Consider the following 25,770-nt stretch of genomic DNA (forward strand, 5'->3'; position numbering starts at 1 on the left):
GCATTTTCAGCATCACGTAAATCTCAGTCTTTTATTAAATATGTATTCAGAAATTGAAAAGTCTTGATAGCAATTAAAAAAAAAACAAAAAAAAAAACATATGAATTATATGGTTTCCAGGTGTGATTATCACGGTATGAATTGTAGACTCAAACATAGTCACAGAATATAACACTGGATTTTATTACATTATTCTTATTTGTTTCATTTTGTGAATTTTGTTTGCTATTGTTTGCTATTGTTAAATTTGTTTTGTGCAATTAGATTATGTGTTTAAATAAGGATGTTTCTTTGTTTTACTTAAAAATAAAAAAGTCTATGCATTGTTGCTTTTCATTAGTACGGCATTCATGTCATTAAAATGAAAATGTTTGAAATCATTATTTATGTTATCTATGATAAAACTGATATGCGTTTCTGAAAAATGGGCTGCACATGTCTCTAATATTTCAAAATATACAATAATACTTTGGCAAGTTTGGCAATAGATGGTTTTGATTTGATTTTGGTTATGTTTTGAATTGTTTAACGTCCTATCAACAGCTATGGTCATTTATTTGTGAGGGTGTGCTTTTGTGTTGTAGGTGTATATGGGTGTGTGTATTTTGGGAGTCTGTGGTGTGTTTGTGTTTGTCAACTTGTGATAGTTCGGATTTCATGCTGACTTTATAGTGCTACCTCACTGAAGCATACTGCCGAAGACACTGGCAAGGTACCCAACCCGGTCACATTATACTGACAGACGAACCAGTTGTGCTACTCCAAGAATGCTGAGCATTAAGGAGGAGTAGTTATTATCATTTTTATATAAACTGGTATGTCTCGGCCAGGGGACATAACCCAAAGCCTTCCTCACATGGGCTAACGCTCCAACTATATGCCAAAATGACAACACACGTTTGTGTGGGTATACGATGATACGCACGGTGATTTATTTATGAATAGCTACCCACAGTTTTGTGAGTAAAATATGATTCGCACGGAGATATGTTTTTATGAATAAATACCTACGGTTGTGTGGCTACAATATTATACGTACGGGGATTCTTTTTTATAAACGACTATGAATGGCTACCCACATTTGTGTGTGTCCAACATGATTCGCACGGATATATATAGAGGATATTTAATGGTTTCCCGTCTAATATAACATATTTCACGAGTATGATAGAATATCGATATTTCCACGAGTGCGAAGCACAAGTGAAAAATATCGAAATATTCTGTCATACGAGTGAAATATATGTTATATTTATCGGGAACCCATTCAATTTTCTTTTTATTGCATTTTCATATACTTATAATTAATTTTTCTTTGTTTTCATGGTAAATACTCAAATGTGATTGGTCGAAAAATTCTTTTCATTCTTCTATGAAAGAAATTTCGAGAATGGCGCGAAAAATGTGACGTCACAATACGACAATTGACGTTGCGTATTGATTTGAGAAAAAGAATCCCATTTAAAACCAGTAAAATTGTACATAAAACATGTTTTAAATTAGAAAATCATTTTCAAAAATTAATTATAAGCGTTGATGTCAATTATTTTTTAGTTTCATCGGGGTATGAAACAAATTTTGTTTGCAAACTGTATGAATCCGCGTAGCGGATTCTTACAGAAGCGCGCCTCGGAGGATATGTAGCTAGCTACTGGTATTCATAGCCGCAATGAAAATTTAAAAAATCTATTCAATTCATATATTCACATAACCTTGATTTAAAAAATTTATATCGAGAAAACGAGAAATTTTATTAAAAAGAAAAAATTGTCATGTATACGACGAAACGCCAAATTATTAGAACAGCCGGGAGATCCCGCCTATGCACCACGCCATTGTTTTAATGTCGTTCCGCATTTTCCGGTCTTTTTTGTTTAATTTTGTATAAAACAAAAAGAAAGAAGTATTAAAGTAAAAATAATATTAAATACAATCATTCAATTCAAATCAGCTATTTTTAACACTTATCTCGTACCAACGTTATCGATCCAAGGGAAGCTACTCTTCCTGTCTTACGGTCGATGGCGTATTAATATGACCCGATTAATCAGGTGATTTGCACGAGAGACAATGTTTTCATACGGTTTTCATGGTGTATTCATGGTCATATGTTTGTTGTTTTCACTTGGTATGTTCATATCAGCAAACCACATTAGGAATGTAAATATACATATATAGCTAGAATTGTATCATAAATATATAGCTAGGATTGTATCATACAGATATAGCTAGGGTTGTATTATACAGATATAGCTAGGATTGTATCATACAGATATAGCTAGGGTTGTATCATACAGATATAGGTAGGATTGTATCATACAGATATAGCTAGGATTGTATCATACAGATAGAGCTAGGGTTGTATTATACATATATAGCTTGGATTGTATCATACAGATATAGCTAGGATTGTATTATACAGATATAGCTAGGATTGTATCATACAGATATAGGTAGGATTGTATCATACAGATATAGCTAGGATTTTATCATACAGATATAGCTAGGGTTGTATTATACATATATAGCTTGGATTGTATCATACAGATATAGGTAGGATTGTATCATACATATATAGCTAGGATTGTATCATACAGATATAGCTAGGATTGTATCATACAGATATAGGTAGGATTGTATTATACAGATATAGCTAGGATTGTATTATACAGATATAGGTAGGATTGTATCAGAAGATGTATTACAGGGAACTTATAAGAAAATGGAACTTCTAAAATCAGTTATGATGACCATGACATCCTGACCTATAGCTCGGAGATATTTTGGCTTGAAGTTCTAGCAAAATCCCTAAGGAATGACGCTGCTAAAGGATCGACAATGATTTTCGATAAATAATCATGATGACCTTGACCCAATAAGACCGAAAATGAACTTCGAGATATTATGGACCTTTGTTATTATGAGAAATTTGATGAAAAGAATTCCGGGAATATGAAGCTATTGGAGGAAAAAATCCGTTAAAGGGCTGATAAAACGTTTCTAAGAATAAAACGGTGACCTTGACATTGATAAAACAACTTCAATATATCCGAGATATTATTGTCTTTTTATAATTGTGTCAAATTTGATCACATTCCCTCGAGGAATTAAGACACTAGAGCGCCGACAAATTCTGGCGATACATGTACGTTAAAGTTGATTCTCACACAGCAACCGTATCACGTTAAAGTTGATTCTCACACACCAACCTTATTGCGTTAATGCTGATCTTCACACATCAACCGTATCACGTTAATGTTGATCTTCACACATCAACCGTATCACGTTAAAGTTGATCTTCACACATCAACCGTATCGCGTTATAATGTTGATCTTCACGCATCAACCGTATCGCGTTAATGCTGATCTTCACACACCAACCTTATCGCGTTAATGCTGATCTTCACGCATCAACCGTATCGCGTTAATGCCGATCTTCACGCACCAACCGTATCACGTTAATGCTGATCTTCACGCATCAACCGTATCGCGTTAATGCTGATCTTCACGCATCAACCGTATCGCGTTAATGTTGATCTTCATACACCAACCATATCACGTTAATGTTGATCTTCACACATCAACCGTATCACGTTAATGCTGATCTTCACACACCAACCTTATCACGTTAATGCTGATCTTCACGCATCAACCGTATCACGTTAATGTTGATCTTCACGCACCAACCGTATCGCGTTAATGCTGATCTTCACACACCAACCATATCGCGTTAATGCTGATTTTCACACATCAACCTTATCGCGTTAATGTTGATCTTCACACATCAACCATATTACGTTAATGCTGATCTTCACGCACCAACCGTATCGCGTTAATGCTGATCTTCACACACCAACCATATCGCGTTAATACCGATTTTCACGCACCAACCATATCGCGTTAATACCGATCTTCACACATCAACCTCATCACGTTAATGTTGATCTTCATACACCAACCATATTGCGTTAATGTTGATCTTCATACACCAACCGTATCGCGTTAATGTTGATCTTCAGACACCAACATTATCGCGTTAATTCTGATCTTCACACACCAACCATATCGCGTTAATACTGATCTTCACACATCAACCTTATCGCTTTAATGTTGATCTTCACACACAGACCATATCGCGTTAATGCTGATCTTCACACACCAATCATATCGCGTTAATGCTGATCTTCACACACCAACATTATCGCGTTAATTCTGATCTTCACGCACCAATCATATCGCGTTAATGTTGATCTTCACGCATCAACCTTATCGCGTTAATGCTGATCTTCACACACCAACATTATCGCGTTAATGCTGATCTTCAAACACCAACATTATCGCGTTAATGCTGATCTTCACGCATCAACCTTATCGCGTTAATGTTGATCTTCACACACCAACCGTATCGCGTTTATGCTGATCTTCACGCATCAACCTTATCGCGTTAATGCTGATCTTCACACACAAACCGTATCGCGTTTATGCTGATCTTCACGCATCAACCTTATCGCGTTTATGCTGATCTTCACGCATCAACATTATCGCGTTAATGCTGATCTTCACACACCAACCTTATCGCGTTAATGATGATCTTCATACACCAACCATATCACGTTAATGTTGATCTTCATACACCAACCATATCACGTTAATGCTGATCTTCACACACCAACCATATCACGTTAATACTGATCTTCATACACCAACCATATCACGTTAATACTGATCTTCATACACCAACCATATCACGTTAATGCTGATCTTCACACACCAACCATATCACGTTAATGCTGATCTTCACACACCAACCATATCACGTTAATACTGATCTTCATACACCAACCATATCACGTTAATGTTGATCTTCATACACCAACCATATCACGTTAATGCTGATCTTCATACACCAACCATATCACGTTAATGCTGATCTTCATACACCAACCTTATCACGTTAATACTGATCTTCACACACCAACCATATCACGTTAATGTTGATCTTCATACACCAACCATATCACGTTAATGCTGATCTTCATTCATCAACCATATCACGTTAATACTGATCTTCATACACCAACCTTATCACGTTAATACTGATCTTCACACACCAACCTTATCACGTTAATACTGATCTTCATTCACCAACCATATCACGTTAATGTTGATCTTCATACACCAACCATATCACGTTAATACTGATCTTCATACACCAACCTTATCACGTTAATGTTGATCTTCATACACCAACCATATCACGTTAATGCTGATCTTCATACACCAACCATATCACGTTAATGCTGATCTTCATACACCAACCATATCACGTTAATATTGATCTTCATACACCAACCATATCACGTTAATGTTGATCTTCATACACCAACCATATCACGTTAATGCTGATCTTCATACACCAACCTTATCACGTTAATGCTGATCTTCATACACCAACCTTATCACGTTAATACTGATCTTCATTCACCAACCATATCACGTTAATGTTGATCTTCATACACCAACCATATCACGTTAATACTGATCTTCATACACCAACCTTATCACGTTAATGTTGATCTTCATACACCAACCATATCACGTTAATGCTGATCTTCATACACCAACCATATCACGTTAATGCTGATCTTCATACACCAACCATATCACGTTAATGCTGATCTTCATACACCAACCATACCACGTTAATGTTGATCTTCACGCATCAACCGTATCACGTTAATGCTGATCTTCACACACCAACCATATTGCGTTAATGCTGATCTTCACGCACCAACCACATTGCGTTAATGCTGATCTTCACACACCAACCATATTGCGTTAATGCTGATCTTCACACATCAACCATATCACGTTAATGCTGATCTTCACACACCAACCATATTGCGTTAATGCTGATCTTCACACACCAACCATATCACGTTAATGCTGATCTTCACACATCAACCATATCACGTTAATGCTGATCTTCACACATCAACCATATCACGTTAATGCTGATCTTCACACACCAACCATATCACGTTAATGTTGATCTTCACACATCAACCATATCACGTTAATGCTGATCTTCATACACCAACCATATTGCGTTAATGCTGATCTTCACGCATCAACCTTATCACGTTAATACCGATCTTCACGCACCAACCTTATCACGTTAATGTTGATCTTCACACACCAACCGTATCGCGTTAATGTTGATCTTCACGCATCAACCTTATCGCGTTAATGCTGATCTTCACACATCAACCTTATCGCGTTAATGCTGATCTTCACACACCAATCATATCACGTTAATACTGATCTTCACACACCAACCTTATCACGTTAATGCTGATCTTCACACACCAACCTTATCGCGTTAATGCTGATCTTCACGCACCAACCTTATCGGGTTAATGCTGATCTTCACACACCAACCATATTGCGTTAATACTGATCTTCACGCATCAACCTTATCGGGTTAATGCTGATCTTCACACACCAACCATATCACGTTAATGTTGATCTTCACACACCAACCTTATCGCGTTAATGCTGATCTTCACACACCAACCATATTACGTTAATGTTGATCTTCACACACCAACCATATCGCGTTAATGCTGATTTTCACACATCAACCTTATCGCGTTAATGTTGATCTTCACACACCAACCATATCGCGTTAATGATGATCTTCACGCACCAACCTTATCGCGTTAATGTTGATCTTCACACATCAACCGTATCACGTTAATGCTGATCTTCACACATCAACATTATCGCGTTAATTCTGATCTTCACACACCAACCATATCACGTTAATACTGATCTTCACACATCAACCGTATCACGTTAAAGTTGATTCTCACACATCAACCGTATCGCGTTAATACCGATTTTCACGCACCAACCTTATAGCGTTAATACTGATCTTCATACACCAACCATATTGCGTTAATGTTGATCTTCACGCACCAACCATATTGCGTTAATGTTGATCTTCACACACCAACCATATCGCGTTAATGCTGATATTCACGCACCAACCTTATCGCGTTAATACTGATCTTCACGCACCAACCTTATCGCGTTAATACTGATCTTCACACACCAACCATATTGCGTTAATGTTGATCTTCACGCACCAACCATATTGCGTTAATGTTGATCTTCACACACCAACCATATCGCGTTAATACTGATCTTCACGCACCAACCTTATCGCGTTAATACTGATCTTCACGCACCAACCTTATCGCGTTAATACTGATCTTCACGCACCAACCATATCACGTTAATGCTGATCTTCACGCACCAACCATATTGCGTTAATGTTGATCTTCACACACCAACCATATCACGTTAATGCTGATCTTCACGCACCAACCATATTGCGTTAATGTTGATCTTCACACACCAACCATATTGCGTTAATGCTGATCTTCACGCACCAACCCTTATCGCGTTAATGCTGATCTTCACACACCGACCGTATCGCGTTAATGTTGATCTTCACACATCAACCTTATCGCGTTAATGCTGATATTCACGCACCAACCGTATAGCGTCAATGTTGATCTTCAGACACCGACCATATCGCATTAATGCTGATCTTAACACACCAACCGTATCGCGTTAATGTTGATCTTCACACATCAACCATATCGCGTTAATGCTGATCTTCACACACCAATCATATCGCGTTAATGCTGATCTTCAAACACCAACATTATCGCGTTAATGCTGATCTTCACACACCAACATTATCGCGTTAATGTTGATCTTCACACACCAACATTATCACGTTGATGTTGATCTTCACGCATCAACCTTATCGCGTTAATGTTGATCTTCACACACCAACCGTATCGCGTTTATGCTGATCTTCACGCATCAACCTTATCGCGTTAATGCTGATCTTCACACACCAACCGTATAGCGTCAATGTTGATCTTCAGACACCGACCATATCGCATTAATGCTGATCTTAACACACCAACCGTATCGCGTTAATGCTGATCTTCACACATCAACCATATCGCGTTAATGCTGATCTTCACACACCAATCATATCGCGTTAATGTTGATCTTCAAACACCAACCTTATCGCGTTAATACACCAACATGATGCGTTTAATGTTGTCTCTTCACACACCGCAACAAACATTATCACGTTGATGTTTATCTTCACGCATCAACCTTATCGCTTTAAATGTTGATCTTCACACACCAACCGTATCGGAATTATATGTTCATCTTCAAATTCTTCACGCTCACCTTATCGCTTTAATGCTGACTTCATCACACACAACCGATCGCGTTAATACTGATCGCCACCACCAACCTTACCGCGTTAATGCTGATCTGCACACAACAGACCGTATCGCGTTAATGACTGATCTTAAATACATCCATAACGTATCCGTCAGTAATGCTGATCTTAACAAACCAACCATATCGCGTTAATGCTGATCTTCACACACCAATCTTATCGCGTTAATGTTGATCTTCACGCACCAACCTTATCACGTTAATGATGATCTTCATACACCAACCATATCACGTTAATGTTGATCTTCATACACCAACCATATCGCGTTAATGCTGATCTTCACACACCAACCGTATCACGTCAATGCTGATCTTCACACACCAACCGTATCGCGTTATAATGTTGATCTTCACACACCAACCTTATCGCGTTAATGTTGATCTTCATACACCAACATATCGCGTTAATACCGATCTTCATACACCAACCGTATCGCATTAATGTTGATCTTCATACATCAACCTTATCGCGTCAATGATGATCTTCATACACCAACCATATCACGTTAATGTTGATCTTCATACACCAACCATATCGCGTTAATGCTGATCTTCATACACCAACCATATCACGTTAATGTTGATCTTCACACACCAACCATATCATGTTAATGCTGATCTTCATACACCAACCATATCACGTTAATGTTGATCTTCATACACCAACCATATCACGTTAATGCTGATCTTCATACACCAACCATATCATGTTAATGATGATCTTCATACACCAACCATATCATGTTAATGATGATCTTCATACACCAACCATATCATGTTAATGATGATCTTCATACACCAACCATATCATGTTAATGATGATCTTCATACACCAACCATATCATGTTAATGATGATCTTCATACACCAACCTTATCACGTTAATGTTGATCTTCATACACCAACCATATCATGTTAATGATGATCTTCATACACCAACCTTATCACGTTAATGTTGATCTTCATACACCAACCATATCACGTTAATGTTGATCTTCATACACCAACCATATCACGTTAATACTGATCTTCATACACCAACCATATCACGTTAATGTTGATCTTCATACACCAACCATATCACGTTAATGTTGATCTTCATACACCAACCATATTGCGTTAATGCTGATCTTCACACACCAACCATATTGCGTTAATGCTGATCTTCACACACCAACCATATCACGTTAATGCTGATCTTCACACACCAACCATATTGCGTTAATGCTGATCTTCACGCACCAACCATATTGCGTTAATGCTGATCTTCACACATCAACCGTATCACGTTAATGCTGATCTTCGCGCATCAACCTGATCACGTTACTGTTGATCTTCACACATCAACCTTATCGCGTTAATGCTGATCTTGACGCATCAACCTCATCACGTTAATGCTGATCTTCACACATCAACCTTATCGCGTTAATGCTGATCTTCACACATCAACCTTATCGCGTTAATGCTGATCTTCACACATCAACCTTATCGCGTTAATATTGATCTTCACACACCAACCATATCGCGTTAATGCTGATCTTCACACATCAACCTTATCGCGTTAATGCTGATCTTCACACATCAATCTTATCGCGTTAATGTTGATCTTCACACACCAACCATATCGCGTTAATGCTGATCTTCACACATCAACCTTATCGCGTTAATGTTGATCTTCACACATCAACCTCATCACGTTAATGCTGATCTTCACACATCAACCTTATCGCGTTAATGCTGATCTTCACACATCAACCTTATCGCGTTAATGTTGATCTTCACACACCAACCGTATCACGTCAATGCTGATCTTCACACACCAACCGTATCGCGTTATAATGTTGATCTTCACACATCAACCTTATCGCGTTAATGTTGATCTTCACACACCAACCGTATCACGTCAATGCTGATCTTCACACACCAACCGTATCGCGTTATAATGTTGATCTTCACACACCAACCATATCGCGTTAATACTGATCTTCACACACCAACATATCGCGTTAATACCGATCTTCACACACCAACCATATCGCGTTAATACTGATCTTCATACACCAACCGTATCGCATTAATGTTGATCTTCATACATCAACCTTATCGCGTCAATGCTGATCTTCATACACCAACGTTATCGCGTTAATGATGATCTTCACACACCAACGTTATCGGGTTAATATTGATCTTCGCGCACCAACCATATTGCGTTAATGTTGATCTTCATACACCAACCATATCACGTTAATGTTGATCTTCATACACCAACCATATCGCGTTAATGCTGATCTTCATACACCAACCATATCACGTTAATGATGATCTTCACACACCAACCATATCACGTTAATGATGATCTTCATACACCAACCATATCACGTTAATGCTGATCTTCATACACCAACCATATCACGTTAATGCTGATCTTCATACACCAACCTTATCACGTTAATGCTGATCTTCATACACCAACCATATCACGTTAATGTTGATCTTCATACACCAACCATATCACGTTAATGATGATCTTCATACACCAACCATATCACGTTAATGCTGATCTTCATACACCAACCATATCACGTTAATGCTGATCTTCATACACCAACCTTATCACGTTAATGCTGATCTTCATACACCAACCATATCACGTTAATGTTGATCTTCATACACCAACCATATCACGTTAATGATGATCTTCATACACCAACCATATCATGTTAATGATGATCTTCATACACCAACCTTATCACGTTAATGCTGATCTTCATACACCAACCATATCACGTTAATGTTGATCTTCATACACCAACCATATCACGTTAATGTTGATCTTCACACACCAACCATATCGCGTTAATACTGATCTTCATACACCAACCTTATCACGTTAATGCTGATCTTCACACACCAACCGTATCACGTTAATGTTGATCTTCACACATCAACCTTATTGCGTTAATGCTGATCTTCATACACCAACCTTATCACGTTAATGCTGATCTTCATACACCAACCTTATCGCGTTAATGTTGATCTTCATACACCAACCATATCACGTTAATGTTGATCTTCACACACCAACCTTATCACGTAAATGATGATCTTCATACACCAACCATATCACGTTAATGTTGATCTTCACACACCAACCTTATCGCGTTAATGTTGATCTTCACACACCAATCTTATCACGTAAATGATGATCTTCATACACCAACCATATCACGTTAATGTTGATCTTCATACACCAACCATATCACGTAAATGATGATCTTCATACACCAACCATATCACGTTAATACTGATCTTCATACACCAACCATATCACGTTAATGTTGATCTTCATACACCAACCATATCATGTTAATGATGATCTTCATACACCAACCATATCACGTTAATACTGATCTTCATACACCAACCATATCGCGTTAATACTGATCTTCATACACCAACCATATCACGTTAATGTTGATCTTCATACACCAACCGTATCACGTAAATGATGATCTTCATACACCAACCATATTGCGTTAATGCTGATCTTCATACACCAACCATATCACGTTAATACTGATCTTCATACACCAACCATATCACGTTAATGTTGATCTTCACGCATCAACCGTATCACGTTAATGCTGATCTTCACACACCAACCATATTGCGTTAATGCTGATCTTCACGCACCAACCATATTGCGTTAATGCTGATCTTCACACACCAACCATATTGCGTTAATGCTGATCTTCACACACCAACCATATCACGTTAATGCTGATCTTCACACACCAACCATATTGCGTTAATGCTGATCTTCACGCACCAACCATATTGCGTTAATGATGATCTTCACACACCAACCATATTGCGTTAATGCTGATCTTCACACATCAACCGTATCACGTTAATGCTGATCTTCGCGCATCAACCTCATCACGTTAATGCTGATCTTCACACATCAACCTTATCGCGTTAATGCTGATCTTCACACATCAACCTTATCGCGTTAATGCTGATCTTCACACATCAACCTTATCGCGTTAATGCTGATCTTCACGCATCAACCTCATCACGTTACTGTTGATCTTTACACACCAACCTTATCGCGTTAATGCTGATCTTCACACATCAACCTTATCGCGTTAATGCTGATCTTCACGCATCAACCTCATCACGTTAATGCTGATCTTCACACATCAACCTTATCGCGTTAATGCTGATCTTCACACATCAACCTTATCGCGTTAATGCTGATCTTCACACATCAACCTTATCGCGTTAATATTGATCTTCACACACCAACCATATCGCGTTAATGCTGATCTTCACACATCAACCTTATCGCGTTAATGCTGATCTTCACACATCAACCTTATCGCGTTAATGTTGATCTTCACACACCAACCATATCGCGTTAATGCTGATCTTCACACATCAACCTTATCGCGTTAATGTTGATCTTCACACATCAACCTCATCACGTTAATGCTGATCTTCACACATCAACCTTATCGCGTTAATGCTGATCTTCACACATCAACCTTATCGCGTTAATGTTGATCTTCACACACCAACCGTATCACGTCAATGCTGATCTTCACACATCAACCTTATCGCGTTAATGCTGATCTTCACACATCAACCGTATCGCGTTATAATGTTGATCTTCACACACCAACCTTATCGCGTTAATGTTGATCTTCACACACCAACCATATCGCGTTAATACTGATCTTCACACACCAACATATCGCGTTAATACCGATCTTCACACACCGACCATATCGCGTTAATACTGATCTTCATACACCAACCGTATCGCATTAATGTTGATCTTCATACACCAACGTTATCGCGTTAATGATGATCTTCACACACCAACGTTATCGGGTTAATATTGATCTTCGCGCACCAACCATATTGCGTTAATGTTGATCTTCACGCACCAATCTTATCGCGTTAATGTTGATCTGTACGCATCAATTTCATCGCGTTAATGTTGATCTTCGCGCACCAACCATATCGCGTTAATGTTGATCTTCACACATCAACCCTATCGCGTTAATGTTGATCTTCACACACCAACCGTATCGCGTTAATGCTGATCTTCACACACCAACCATATCGCGTTAATGCTGATCTTCACGTATCGACGTTTTCGCGTACGGACACGGTAAATTGTCATTTATTTGAGTCAATCGGCCTTGTTTTTGAACCTTCAAACGTTAGCAATAACCATATCAATAAAAGATGATGTATACAAGATGGATATAGCACAACAAACCCCCTGATAAATAAGCTTTTGTACAGTTGTATTTCAACATGATATTCGATCAAGTTTAGTGGTTCAATGTTGTATTTACTCACATGAATGATATATCTGTTAAACATGTGTTGTATAAATGTGTTCAATTGTTAGGTAAACAAACAAGAGTTCAATGGCTTTTAAATTTCAAATTGGAGTCTATAATCAATTGTTGGCAATGCCAATACTGTTCACTTTTGCCTAGTCCACATGCATCAAGCACACGTAGCCATTTTTGGCCCATAGATCTTCCTACAATACTTGTATGGGAGACATTAAATGGTTTTATTAATTCTCATCAATTCTGGACAATAGTTATTTCATTCAAGAAAGAAAACATCTCGTGAAAGGTCATGTATCGTCCAGATTCTTATCTTACGTTACTGAAGGTATTTATTTTCAATTTGAACATCCGACAACAATTTAATTATTAATAAGAGAATAATAAGTGTATGTAATTTTTATCTTCACAAAATTTTCAATATGTCGTTTGAATGCTTGTTGAAAAATTACCGTTTTGTATATTAGTGTATACAAACGAATGTGGTGCGACGGTGGCTCACGGGAGTCCCACAGAAAATATCAATCGGAACACCTCGCCTTCGTCTGCCAACGAGGGGTCTCGAAGTTATACGTACATGTTGTTGTGTAATGGTGGACGCGGAGGATTCGTCCAGGATGAATTTCCGAATCCTACTGTGGATATTTGCTATTCTGGCATCCATATCCTCATCTGCAAATGGTAAGTTTATTTCCGTATGTTTTTATTGAGTATTTCATTTTTATTATGTATATAAATATAGTTTTATATATCGAGACCAAATTTGTGTGATAGGGTTATAAGTATTAACACTCCTCCTCCTCCTCCTCCTCATTATCCTTAAAAAAAAAACTCTTTTAAAATTCTTATGAAGATCAATTGTTTCTGTTATTTAATTTAAGTTCCAACTACTAGTATATAATTATGTAACAGTTTATATCACAAGATGAAATCAAATTTGAGAATTTTGACCAGTTCAGACAAAAGTTTGCCACTGGAAATAACAAATGACAAATCACGAAGCACAAATGAAATAATGTTTTTTTTTGCATGTGAATGATCAGCTGACACACACAATTGATTTTCTAGGACAATATGTAATGGATCTTTTGTTTCCTGGCTCCTTTTTAGTACTGTGATCATTTATCATTGATCATTTTCCTAAAAAATTCCAGACATATTCGTCCTTGTTGTTCTGAATGACAGATTAAAGAACTATAGTCGCTGATTCCGGCAAGCTGGTATTGGCGTGTTAGCGATTTGGCGTGTTGTCTCAAACAATGCTTAAGCGAAATTTAAGAGATAAATTGTCGTCTTGTCGCGTTTTCAAACCAAGACAAGGCGCTAAAGCGCCAGCACACCAAATAGACATTGTACCGCGCAAACACGCCAAGGCGCCACGCATTTGGGTTAATATAATGCGTCCCATTTTGTTGCTCCTAAGTGAATTCATGTAACTTCCGATGACGTCATATTGTTTACAGATCCCGCGCTGTGTCTGCACACGAAGGCTTCATTATGTGGTTTTTTTATTGTTCTTGTTAGTTTTCTTATATTTTAATTGATCAGGCATGGTAAAACAATCTCAAACAATATGAGGTGTGAATGCAGTTTTCAGAAAAAAACGGCATGTTGCGCAAAAGATTTCAACTTTCACGTTGTCAGTGCATTCGTGATCACAGCTTGAATCGGCTGTCATGGCAACGACGAGGACGGTTGTTTAACCACAGTGTTGAATCTAAAAACTTGCATAGGCCTACATGTACAACCGAAAACTTCTAACTATACCTTATGTCTTTGGAAATCATCTGTAAATAATTTATTGAAATAAAAACGATCCATTTCATTCGTCTATCAACGTTTGTTCGTTTCTATATGCCAATGTCGATATTTTAAACACTGAAGAGTTCCAATACTGAAGCATGAACATTAACACTTGCTCTATAAATCGTCATACAGCACCCGACTACCCATAATCAATACTTATGAAACAGATAAGAGCGTGATGGTATTAGTACGTGAACAACGAAAAGTTCTGTACATTCTTTCGAAAATCACAAATATCGTCAAAATTATTTAAAAAGTAGACGATTAACCGGCACTTTGTCAATTAATACCAGTTGATAACGCCGTTATATAACTGTGCGTGAATAATTAGAAGAATGTACACCACTTTTCCTTGGTTTCTTAGTACGATAATCAAGTGTATCACGTTTATTTGCACGGCAAAATACGTTAATCGGGTGCTCTATCCATATTTACCAACAAGTGTTAATGTAGTCTTTCGTGCCGGTCACGTGACCACGCGATAATATGAGAACCGACGAAAACATCCCGAAAAGGACGTTTGACACCTAACATTAAATCCGGTCGAGAAATCAAATAATGAATTTATTTAAAAACGTAACGTTTTGTGTTCTGTTTAATTATAAATACAACATTAACCCGCATGCGCAGCATGCAAAAGCGCAAGCACAACTTTTCACCGCGTCAACACGAGCCGTAATCAGCCACCATATAGACCTGAACCGTATTTCAAAACATTTGCGGCCTTGCTGAGGTTTAATAGTTAAATTACTCAGGCCCCTACCATAGTCAACGTTAACTGACAGTTTTTCAAGAATTACATCATCTATTGTTTTAACAGTGTTATGAGTTACGTTTGGAGGTAGACGGGGGAAATCAGGATATAAAGTATGGCAATGTCATTTCGTCTAGAAATGAAATCCACTTTATTTTAACTACTTTTCAAATCCCCAAACTAACACACATAATATGATGGTAATCATTGTTCTTCAACATGAATGCTTGCTTTATCATTATATCGACACCTTAATCATGCGTTAAGCTGTTTTAGGGATCATTTAACATACTTATGTTAATTGCACGGATACAATGACTGTTGTATAATTATTCATTAAAAGCTAGTTCAGCGTTCCCTGTGACCTTGCATATTTCTGGCAAGGTTTCTTTTGTAAACACGATACCAACTCAAGGTATTTTTCTTCTTCATATAACTTATTGTGTTTATACCACTGGTATCTCTCTCTTAATTTTGTATACAGTGAAAGAAACATTGAATTACATATATTATGTATTTTTATAACATTTGTAATACATCTTAGTTTGGGTATAAACTTGTCATATTCCTGTCATTGTTTTGAATGGAAATCACAACAAACGCATACGTGTATCGGATCTTATCATATCAATTTGTGACATAAGTCGCTTAGGCGCTTGAATCTTACCAGAACTAAAATCGCAAGAGTGCTTGAATAAATTATGTTTTTGAACTAAAAACTACATCACTATTACGGTCGGTACAACCAAATGCCAAAAATAAGTTGCTTGTTTTGATAACTCCTAATGGATAAAATTGCGGGTCCTAGAGTAATCAGTAATGTTAGAGACCAAAAAAGTAAAAAAAAAAAAAGGATGAAAAGGAAAGACGTAAAAAATCGAAATATGCATGGAAAAATGTTTAAATTTAGCAGGTGAGATGTATAAACTGAATAGATTTTAACAAAGAGCACTACGTTTTGCCTTAACCAATGTGAAAAATATACGAATTCTCCGCTTCTTCTGATTGGATAAAAGATCGTCACGTGCAGGCTGATATATAACATATGAACACAATTAGAACTGACCGACCATACAGCATTTACTTTTTATTACATTTTGAATATATTGACAACTTCAAAATGGCAAAATATGATTATTTAATTTTCTGTGATGATAACTTGTTATATTCTAATTATCTAATTTATCTTAATTGTATTGTCTAAATGTTCAATGTGAAAAATATACATTCATGAAGGGCAATAAGTTAATAACTTCAATTATAGATATGTTCAAATCAATGTAATGTAACAATTAGTACCTTTGATTTCTATTTATTTATTTATATTATTTGCAGGAAAAAGTGCATTTTTCCCGAGCTTAACTATTAATATTTTCCCACGAGATTGATATAACACCTTATCAAGCGAAATAGAAGGTCCATGATTGATAAATACGTTCAGGTTTCTTTATCTCAGAAGTATCTTAACTAAATATCTATTATCAAAGTACAAATGTAGAACGGTCATATAATATAAACGTAGGTTTGTAACATGTAGCTCTGATAACAATGCCTCTCGATGGTTCTGTTGTAATGTTTGGGTAAACCAATGTGTGTCAATACAATCTCGCCCTACATATAATTGTAAATGACTTCAAAATGTGCTTTTCAATTTTTAAAATGACTAAGTAATCTTTCTTTGTGTGTTTTTACTACACAAGGTTTCGCACACAATGTCTTTCATATAACAAACATTGGATATGGTATTGTATTTCTCCAACAGAGTGTTAACAAGGCAAGGCATTCATTTTGAGCAATAACCGAACAGTTACAATGGTCAAAGAGTTTATAATTCAACACAAATAAAATTTATATTCAATTTAGGTGGCTTGAGGTAGGAAGTATATTTAGGGAGTAATTTCCCCCCAAACCTTTGACATTGTAATCATGAGTGAGCAAGAAAACAGTTATAGGGGTTAACTAGTCTCTGTAGTCCTTCCTTCATTCACAAATAAACATTTAAGTCTAAACACGTACATCCTCAAGAATTTTTGTGCAAAAAATGAAAAAAAAGAAAAAAAAAAAAAAAAAAATACTAGAAAAAGGTCAAATGACATTAAATTGTCTTCATCTTTTTTTTTTTTTTAGAAAGTTAAACATGAACATGTTGTAATTATATGTTAGGTACAAAAAATGTATCATAAATGCAATGTAAGCGGTTATATTTTGGAATACATTAGTAGGAAGAGATACAAATGTGAAGGATTTTGAGTAGAGACATGCTCTTTGCAAAATTTTCTGAAGATAAAAAATACTATAACTTTCTCTTGCTGTCCATTCGTAATTAGTTGCTAAAAACATATTCAAACAGTATACAACAAATGAGGAATGATAAATTAAAAGGAGGTGTGGACAAAATAGTTAAAATTGATTGAAAATATTTCTATGTAATTATCAAAAGTTAGCATAGGGACAACATGTTTCGCAATGAAACAATGTAAAGTGTACCGGAATAAAATGTTTTTATTTGTTTTTTTTAATACATAAGTAAGTGATAAAGCCCTCTATACGCTTAATAGTTTTGAATGGACTGAAAATGAAAGACTTTCAAAATGTTCACAAAACTTTGACTTTTTTCACAATATGCTTAAAATGATATCAGCAGTATGCTTACTGTATTTTGAAATTTAGTTTATTTAAACTTTCCCATTTCGATACAAAAGACAATAATTTTTACCTGTTTTGTGACAATCTGCGTTCTTAGTTTAGTAATTTGGTTACGTTATTAGTTAATTAGGCAAGCGCATCATTGCTTAATTAAACGATCCCTTAGATGTTATGTTGCATGACCCCCCCCCCCCCCTCTCCCCCTCGGTATTCCCTCATATGTTACTCTGCACGATTTCTGATATATTGCTTTGCGCGATCCCTCAGATACTACGTTATTTGATCTCTTGCATGTTATCTTGCACGATTCCTCAATTATTACTTTGCACGATCGCTCAGATATTACTTTGCACCATTCCTCAGATATTACTTTGCACGATCCCTCAGATATTACTTTTCACCATTCCTCAATTATTACTTTGCACCATTCCTCAGATATTACTTTGCACCATCCCTCAGATATTACTTTGCACCATTCCTCAGATATTACTTTGCACCATTCCTCAGATATTACTTTGCACCATTCCTCAGATATTACTTTGCACCATTCCTCAATTATTACTTTGCACCATTCCTCAGATATTACTTTGCACGATCCCTCAGATATTAATTTGCACCATTCCTCAGATATTACTTTGCACCATTCCTCAGATATAACTTTGCACCATTCCTCAGATATTACTTTGCACGATCCCTCAGATATTACTTTGCACCATTCCTCAGATATAACTTTGCACCATTCCTCAGATATTACTTTGCACGATCCCTCAGATATTACTTTGCACGATCCCTCAGATATTACTTTGCACCATTCCTCAGATATTACTTTGCACCATTCCTCAATTATTACTTTGCACCATTCCTCAGATATTACTTTGCACCATTCCTCAGATATTACTTTGCACGATCCCTCAATTATTACTTTGCACCATTCCTCAGATATTACTTTGCACCATTCCTCAGATATTACTTTGCACCATTCCTCAGATATTACTTTGCACCATTCCTCAGATATTACTTTGCACCATTCCTCAGATATTACTTTGCACCATTCCCCAGATATTACTTTGCACCATTCCTCAGATATTACTTTGCACGATCCCTCAGATATTACTTTGCACGATCCCTCAGATATTACTTTGCACCATTCCTCAGATATTACTTTGCACCATTCCCCAGATATAACTTTGCACCATTCCTCAGATATTACTTTGCACCATTCCCCAGATATTACTTTGCTCGATAATTCAGATAGTACTTTACACGATCCCCCTACACATTACCTTACATGGTTCTCTAGATGTTACTTGTTTCCTTACTCGATCCCTCAGATATAATTTTAGACAATCTTTTATATATTACTGTCCAAGTTCCATCAGATTGCACCTGAACTTAGATCCCCAATAAACATGAGTCAACTGATTGACATTTTGCATTACTTTTACAGAAAGGAGCGATGGCATTCTATTAGGAATAACAGAAATAATATCCAAGTTGGAACTATAAAAATATCCATTATTAAAAATATGTCTAATTAATTAACTTAAAAGGTTGATATACATCTTTTATATTTTAACAGTAAAATGTTGTATATTCCTGGAAAATGAAAGTGTTTTTTTTTCATATCCATGAAATACCTGTAGTGTAATTAAAGTGTTACATCTTCCTTTACTGAGTTATGAAAACCTTCAGTAAGTTAGATATTATGTTATTTTGAGGTCTCTTTAGCTTAGATCCAATTGGATTCACATAATATCAATACTGACAACTAAAATAAGAATAGACGTCGATATATCACAACCAGGATTTCACTTTCACTTTCATCAGACAAATGACCATTGCAGCGCAGCTTGCACCAATTTTTAGATACAAGTGACAAATTGTGGTCACCAAAACGTCTAGTTCAAATCCTTTATTAGTTGCGATATACCAACTTCTATTTAAAGATTAACTTGGATTTATTTTTATGTTTAAACTGGTTAGCGGTTGATGATGAGTACATATCTAAGTTAATTCTTTTAGTTCAGTCTTCTATGAGCGAACCCTGCGGAAGCATACTTTAAGCGATTAACTCTTTACTCTTAGAAATTATTACGCCCTGTGTCAACCAATCAATAGCGATATTACAAACGCGTCGTCATTATTTTGACGTATGACCTGATAACATGGATATTTAAGCCAAAGAAAATGCTTGTTACTAGGGAGATTGAATCATTCATACTTACCAGCTCGAACAAAAACTGTTTAAGCTACTGGAAATCTCCCCGGCTTTTACAAGGGACAGATAACTGAACTCATTACATAACATTACATTATTAGTCAAACGCTGCTTTTCCGTAAAATCCGGCAAGGTTTGGGACTTAATTCAAATCTTGACAAAATTTGACGAAATGTTGTGATTGATTATTTTTGCTTAATCTTAACAAAGAAAAGATAAGAATTCAATGTTTTGTCGTTGCTTTCTTAAAAATATTAATTGTATTTATTTATGCTTTAATTGAGACATGAAATGTTATTTCCTAAAGGTTGAATATTGGGTACTCACTGAGAGTAACATTTGTACTTGTTGGGTACTCACTGAGAGCAACATTTGTACTTGTTTGCACAGGTGCTGCTTGTACATCGTGGTCGAATGTAGGCGAAGGAAATCCGTTAACAAGAAATTCAAACGACTTTGGAGTAAATGGTGAGTTTAAATTTTGTAACTTTATCTAGGATAAGATTTTTATATATAAAATAAATCAGACAATACATTCTAAACTACACAATTAACGCCAAAAATGAAGACATTGATACCACAAAAACACTTCATAAAGCGTATGATAATCACGTGTATATGAAATGTCACAATGTTTCTACATCCAATACCCCGGTATTATATTATTGATGGAAACGTACATACAGTCAAACCTCGATGATTCGAACTTCGTTGATTCGAATTTCTCGCTGTATCAAACGTTTTGTTTGGTCCCGAACTTCCTCACTATATAACACCACTAACTAACGTATGTAGGAATCAATTTTTTATGAGTCGAAGTTCTCGATGTATCGAAAGTTTTTCATGGACCTTTAGCTATGCTAATGTTGTGGAACAGCATTGTATTTTACGTACGGTTCCGAGGATTCCGGGTAGTTATCCTCCGGAAGGCCTCGTGCCTTTATATTACCTATGTTTTAGCCCTCAGTTATCGGTTAGACCTCGGAGCAATACAGACGTTTATTCCTGTCGTTGCTGTTTTGTCTGACAACATCGTCATACAGATATGATAACTCATTCCTGACATGTTACACCACTCGAACCCACAACAATTGGTGTCAGAAGTGGGATTTCATATGCCTGAACCTTCGGAAATCGAGTGAGATGTGATTGATTTTGTATATGTTTTGTGGGAATCATCGTTTAGTTTTCCCATTAGCTTTTTGCAGTATGCACATGTTTGATGTTTCCCGGCTTTGTACAGTTCTGTTTCCGGTTGAAATGTCCATTTGTGACCATTGTAATTACTTTGTATGATTTTTCAGTTTTGATTTTTTGAGAATGTAGATAGTACAAATTCCTTTGTGTACACATAGGACCTGTACCTGATCAGTTTACCTGTGGTTCGGTACTTGAGCTGTTTTCACTGGATAATCGCTCGTTGGTACTAGCCTATGCCTTGTCACTTGTTGAATTGAATGGTCACTTTACTCTGTGCATTTAATATTCATTTGATTGTACAGTTTACCTGTGTCATTTAGTGTACATATTTTATACATTTTTCAAAAGAACTTCTTGTTTCAGCTAGCTTTATTGTCGACTCGGATGCTTCGAATCGCTAACGCTAGTTGTCTACTGAAGTTGCTTTTTTGTGAATATTAACTACATCACATTGGATTATTTAATCCATTTTTGTCACACAGGTATTCTAAACATTTTTTCTGTGATTTTTTAAAATTATTTTGTACACTTTGCTGTGTCGGCTTACTTTTTGTATGATACATTTTCGCCTGCATCTTTTTAGGCGGGGAGGAAGCTGATACTATGTTGTTCAATTCATACATCAAATACACTTAAATTGTGTTCACGGACGGAACGAAGCGCCATTATCTGAATTCAATACATGTTCACGGACGGAACGAGACGCCATATTTGGATTCAATACATATTTAACTTTTGTGTATGTGGTTAGGTGAGGTAATCTCATCAGCCGTTATGCAAAAGTAGTATGATTATGTGACTTTGTGCCCAGCGATAACTCTTGACATGTTTTCTCTGTACTTAAATTTGTTCATATTAAGACACATCATCGGATATCGTACAATGTCGGATTTTCTAACGAGTGAAGTATTCTGATACATGTGCTTGTATTGTAAATTGTTAGTCTTTTTTCATTATTGTAAACGGATACTGTGTAATGTCGGATACTCTGACGTGCATGGCTATCTGAATTTTCCCCATGTGTTGTAAATATTTGTAATCAGATATTGTGCAATGTCGGATACTCTTGTGTACATATTTATCTGAGTTCTTATACTGTACTGTAAATGTTCAGTGTTGTCTGTAGTATAACTTGGTACACTGATTATCGTTGTAAATATGCATTCGTTAAGTTAAGATGAGCTTGTGACTATATGTAGGAAAGAGCTGTACCTTGTTTCAAAAGGTTCTAGTGAATCACTTGATGGTTACGCTGATAGAATCACAAATTTAGCTACAGCTGTATATTGGAAGTGTGGGGAGGATACCATCAAACGTACAGCTATAGACATGTTCCTCAAAACTGTGATGGAAGAGGAAGACTACTATACAGTTGTGGACAACGAATTGGCCAAATCATTAGAAGATGCCATTACATTTTTAAAGAGAATAAGTTGAGAGAAAATGAACCAACTGAAACAGGGAGCGAGAGCGTGAAATACACCACAGGGGAACACAAAGATAAGATGGTTGACGCGAGGGTGCAAATGGAGGGTGAGTCTGTTCGGACGCGAAGTAACATACAGAGTATCGAGAGCGCTTTGGACAATGGCATCAAAGCAAAAGGAAAAAAGAGGAGAAGAAGAGTCCACAGGAAAAAGAAGATCCAGATGAATTTGCCAAGTAACCTGTGTGATGTACGCCAAACTCAGCATGAGTATCGTCAAAAGCGGCAACAACATCTAACTCATCAACATCTACATCAGCATCATTCTCCTCCAAATACCAGCCCCTTTCCTCTACCACCACCGCCATATATCCCTCATCAAGGTGTACCGGGCTTTCCACCTCAACCACTTTCATCGCCACCTCCATATGTTCCCTATCAAGTACATGTACCAACCACACTGCCTCCTCCACCAATGCCAATTCTATATATTACAGTAGTACCCGCCATGTACAATAGTTACAATGCAGTACACAACTGTGTACTAGGTTTCAAAAACAGGACCGGTGGGAACTTGCTGTACATAGTCCCGGTTTTAGAAAATCTGATATTTTAGTTACATTTCCATTTTAAGATACAAGTATTGTGATCAAGTTCCAAGTTTTATAACAAACACATATTTTGTAGGTTTGATAACATTACTTGGACTACTGTTACTAGCTGTTTTTCAAGAGTTTAGCTGTGATGAATCATAGTTTTTATATACAATTTAAAAACGACACGATGTTATCATCTGCTATGGTCACCTCTCAGTAACCTCATCAGAGTGCAAGTATACTTTACCATTTAGTACTGTAGTTTTATTGTATAGAATTCATGCTGACCTTTTGTCTTTTATAACGTATCGCACTCTTAGTAAACGGGGAGGAATGTTGTGGAACAGCATTGTATTTTACGTACGGTTCCGAGGATTCCGGGTAGTTATCCTCCGGAAGGCCTCGTGCCTTTATATTACCTATGTTTTAGCCCTCAGTTATCGGTTAGACCTCGTAGCAATACAGACGTTTATTCCTGTCGTTGCTGTTCTGTCTGACAACATCGTCATACAGATATGATAACTCATTCCTGACTTGTTACACCACTCGAACCCACAACACTATTATTGGTTTTGACTCATGATTAGAGCAACAATTTACCTGTACTGACCACTGCATAGGTGTTTGTCGTGACCCAGCGGCAAGATTTAGCAGATTGTTAATTTCTATCCACCCAGAACAGACTTTGCTTAACAACATGTTGTAAGGTATATTTCCGCAGGCAACCTTTGGAGAGCATTTCTACATGAATTGCTTGCCGACATCCCCGAAAGTTATCGAAACGGCTTGGAATTGACGTCAGCTTTTGAATATTAATTAGCACGCGCGCCTTATCGTTTCTTGTGAATTGTAACAGCCATTTAGCGACACATTTCCTGGGGTTTCGTTGCCGTTTTTTCTATTAGGAAGAGGTAGATCTCAGAACTAAACAGTACATGGTAGAATAGAAATAATCAACTTTGACTCGTGTATTGTTGCAGGATATACAACTCGGACTGCGGCCTTCGTTATTAATTTAATTGCAAAATATTCTCGTCCTCGTTATATATCCTGCAACAATACACGAATCCTCGTTAATTATTTCTTAAATAACTTGTCCTGGTTTCAATAATTTGTGCTCGTTGAAATTGTTAAAACCATACAAAGGTGACGACGCGTACATACATAGTACAAACGAATTACACAATGACATTGATATACTTGATACTATGATTGACTGATTGGATGATCTTTTTCACATGATTCAAAACTCGACATCATGTGTATCTCTGCGTTCGAGCTGTCGATGTCCGTTTCAGTAAACGTGAGAACCACCTGAGTTTCACGAGACTGGAGTATGCAGAAACAATGGTGCATTTGATTTTCTTTGATAATGATAATGTTTTGATATCAGCATCTTACTCTGAATAAAGGGTA

The 25,770-nt window shown here is 36.7% G+C and overlaps 1 protein-coding gene across 1 annotated transcript in view; it reads left to right on the plus strand.

Moving 5' to 3' along the window:
* The first annotated feature begins 13,863 nt into the window (after positions 1 to 13,863).
* Positions 13,864 to 25,770, plus strand: part of LOC117316674 (protocadherin Fat 4-like) — a 28,357-nt gene continuing 16,450 nt past the window's right edge. The window contains exons 1-2 of the mRNA XM_033871380.1: positions 13,864 to 14,389; positions 21,523 to 21,600. Coding sequence (XP_033727271.1) covers positions 14,299 to 14,389; positions 21,523 to 21,600 — 169 coding nt within the window. The 5' untranslated portion in view covers positions 13,864 to 14,298. The remainder of the gene's footprint in view (positions 14,390 to 21,522; positions 21,601 to 25,770) is intronic.

Source organism: Pecten maximus, chromosome 18, assembly GCF_902652985.1.
Source record: "Pecten maximus chromosome 18, xPecMax1.1, whole genome shotgun sequence".
NCBI lineage: Eukaryota > Metazoa > Mollusca > Bivalvia > Pectinida > Pectinidae > Pecten > Pecten maximus.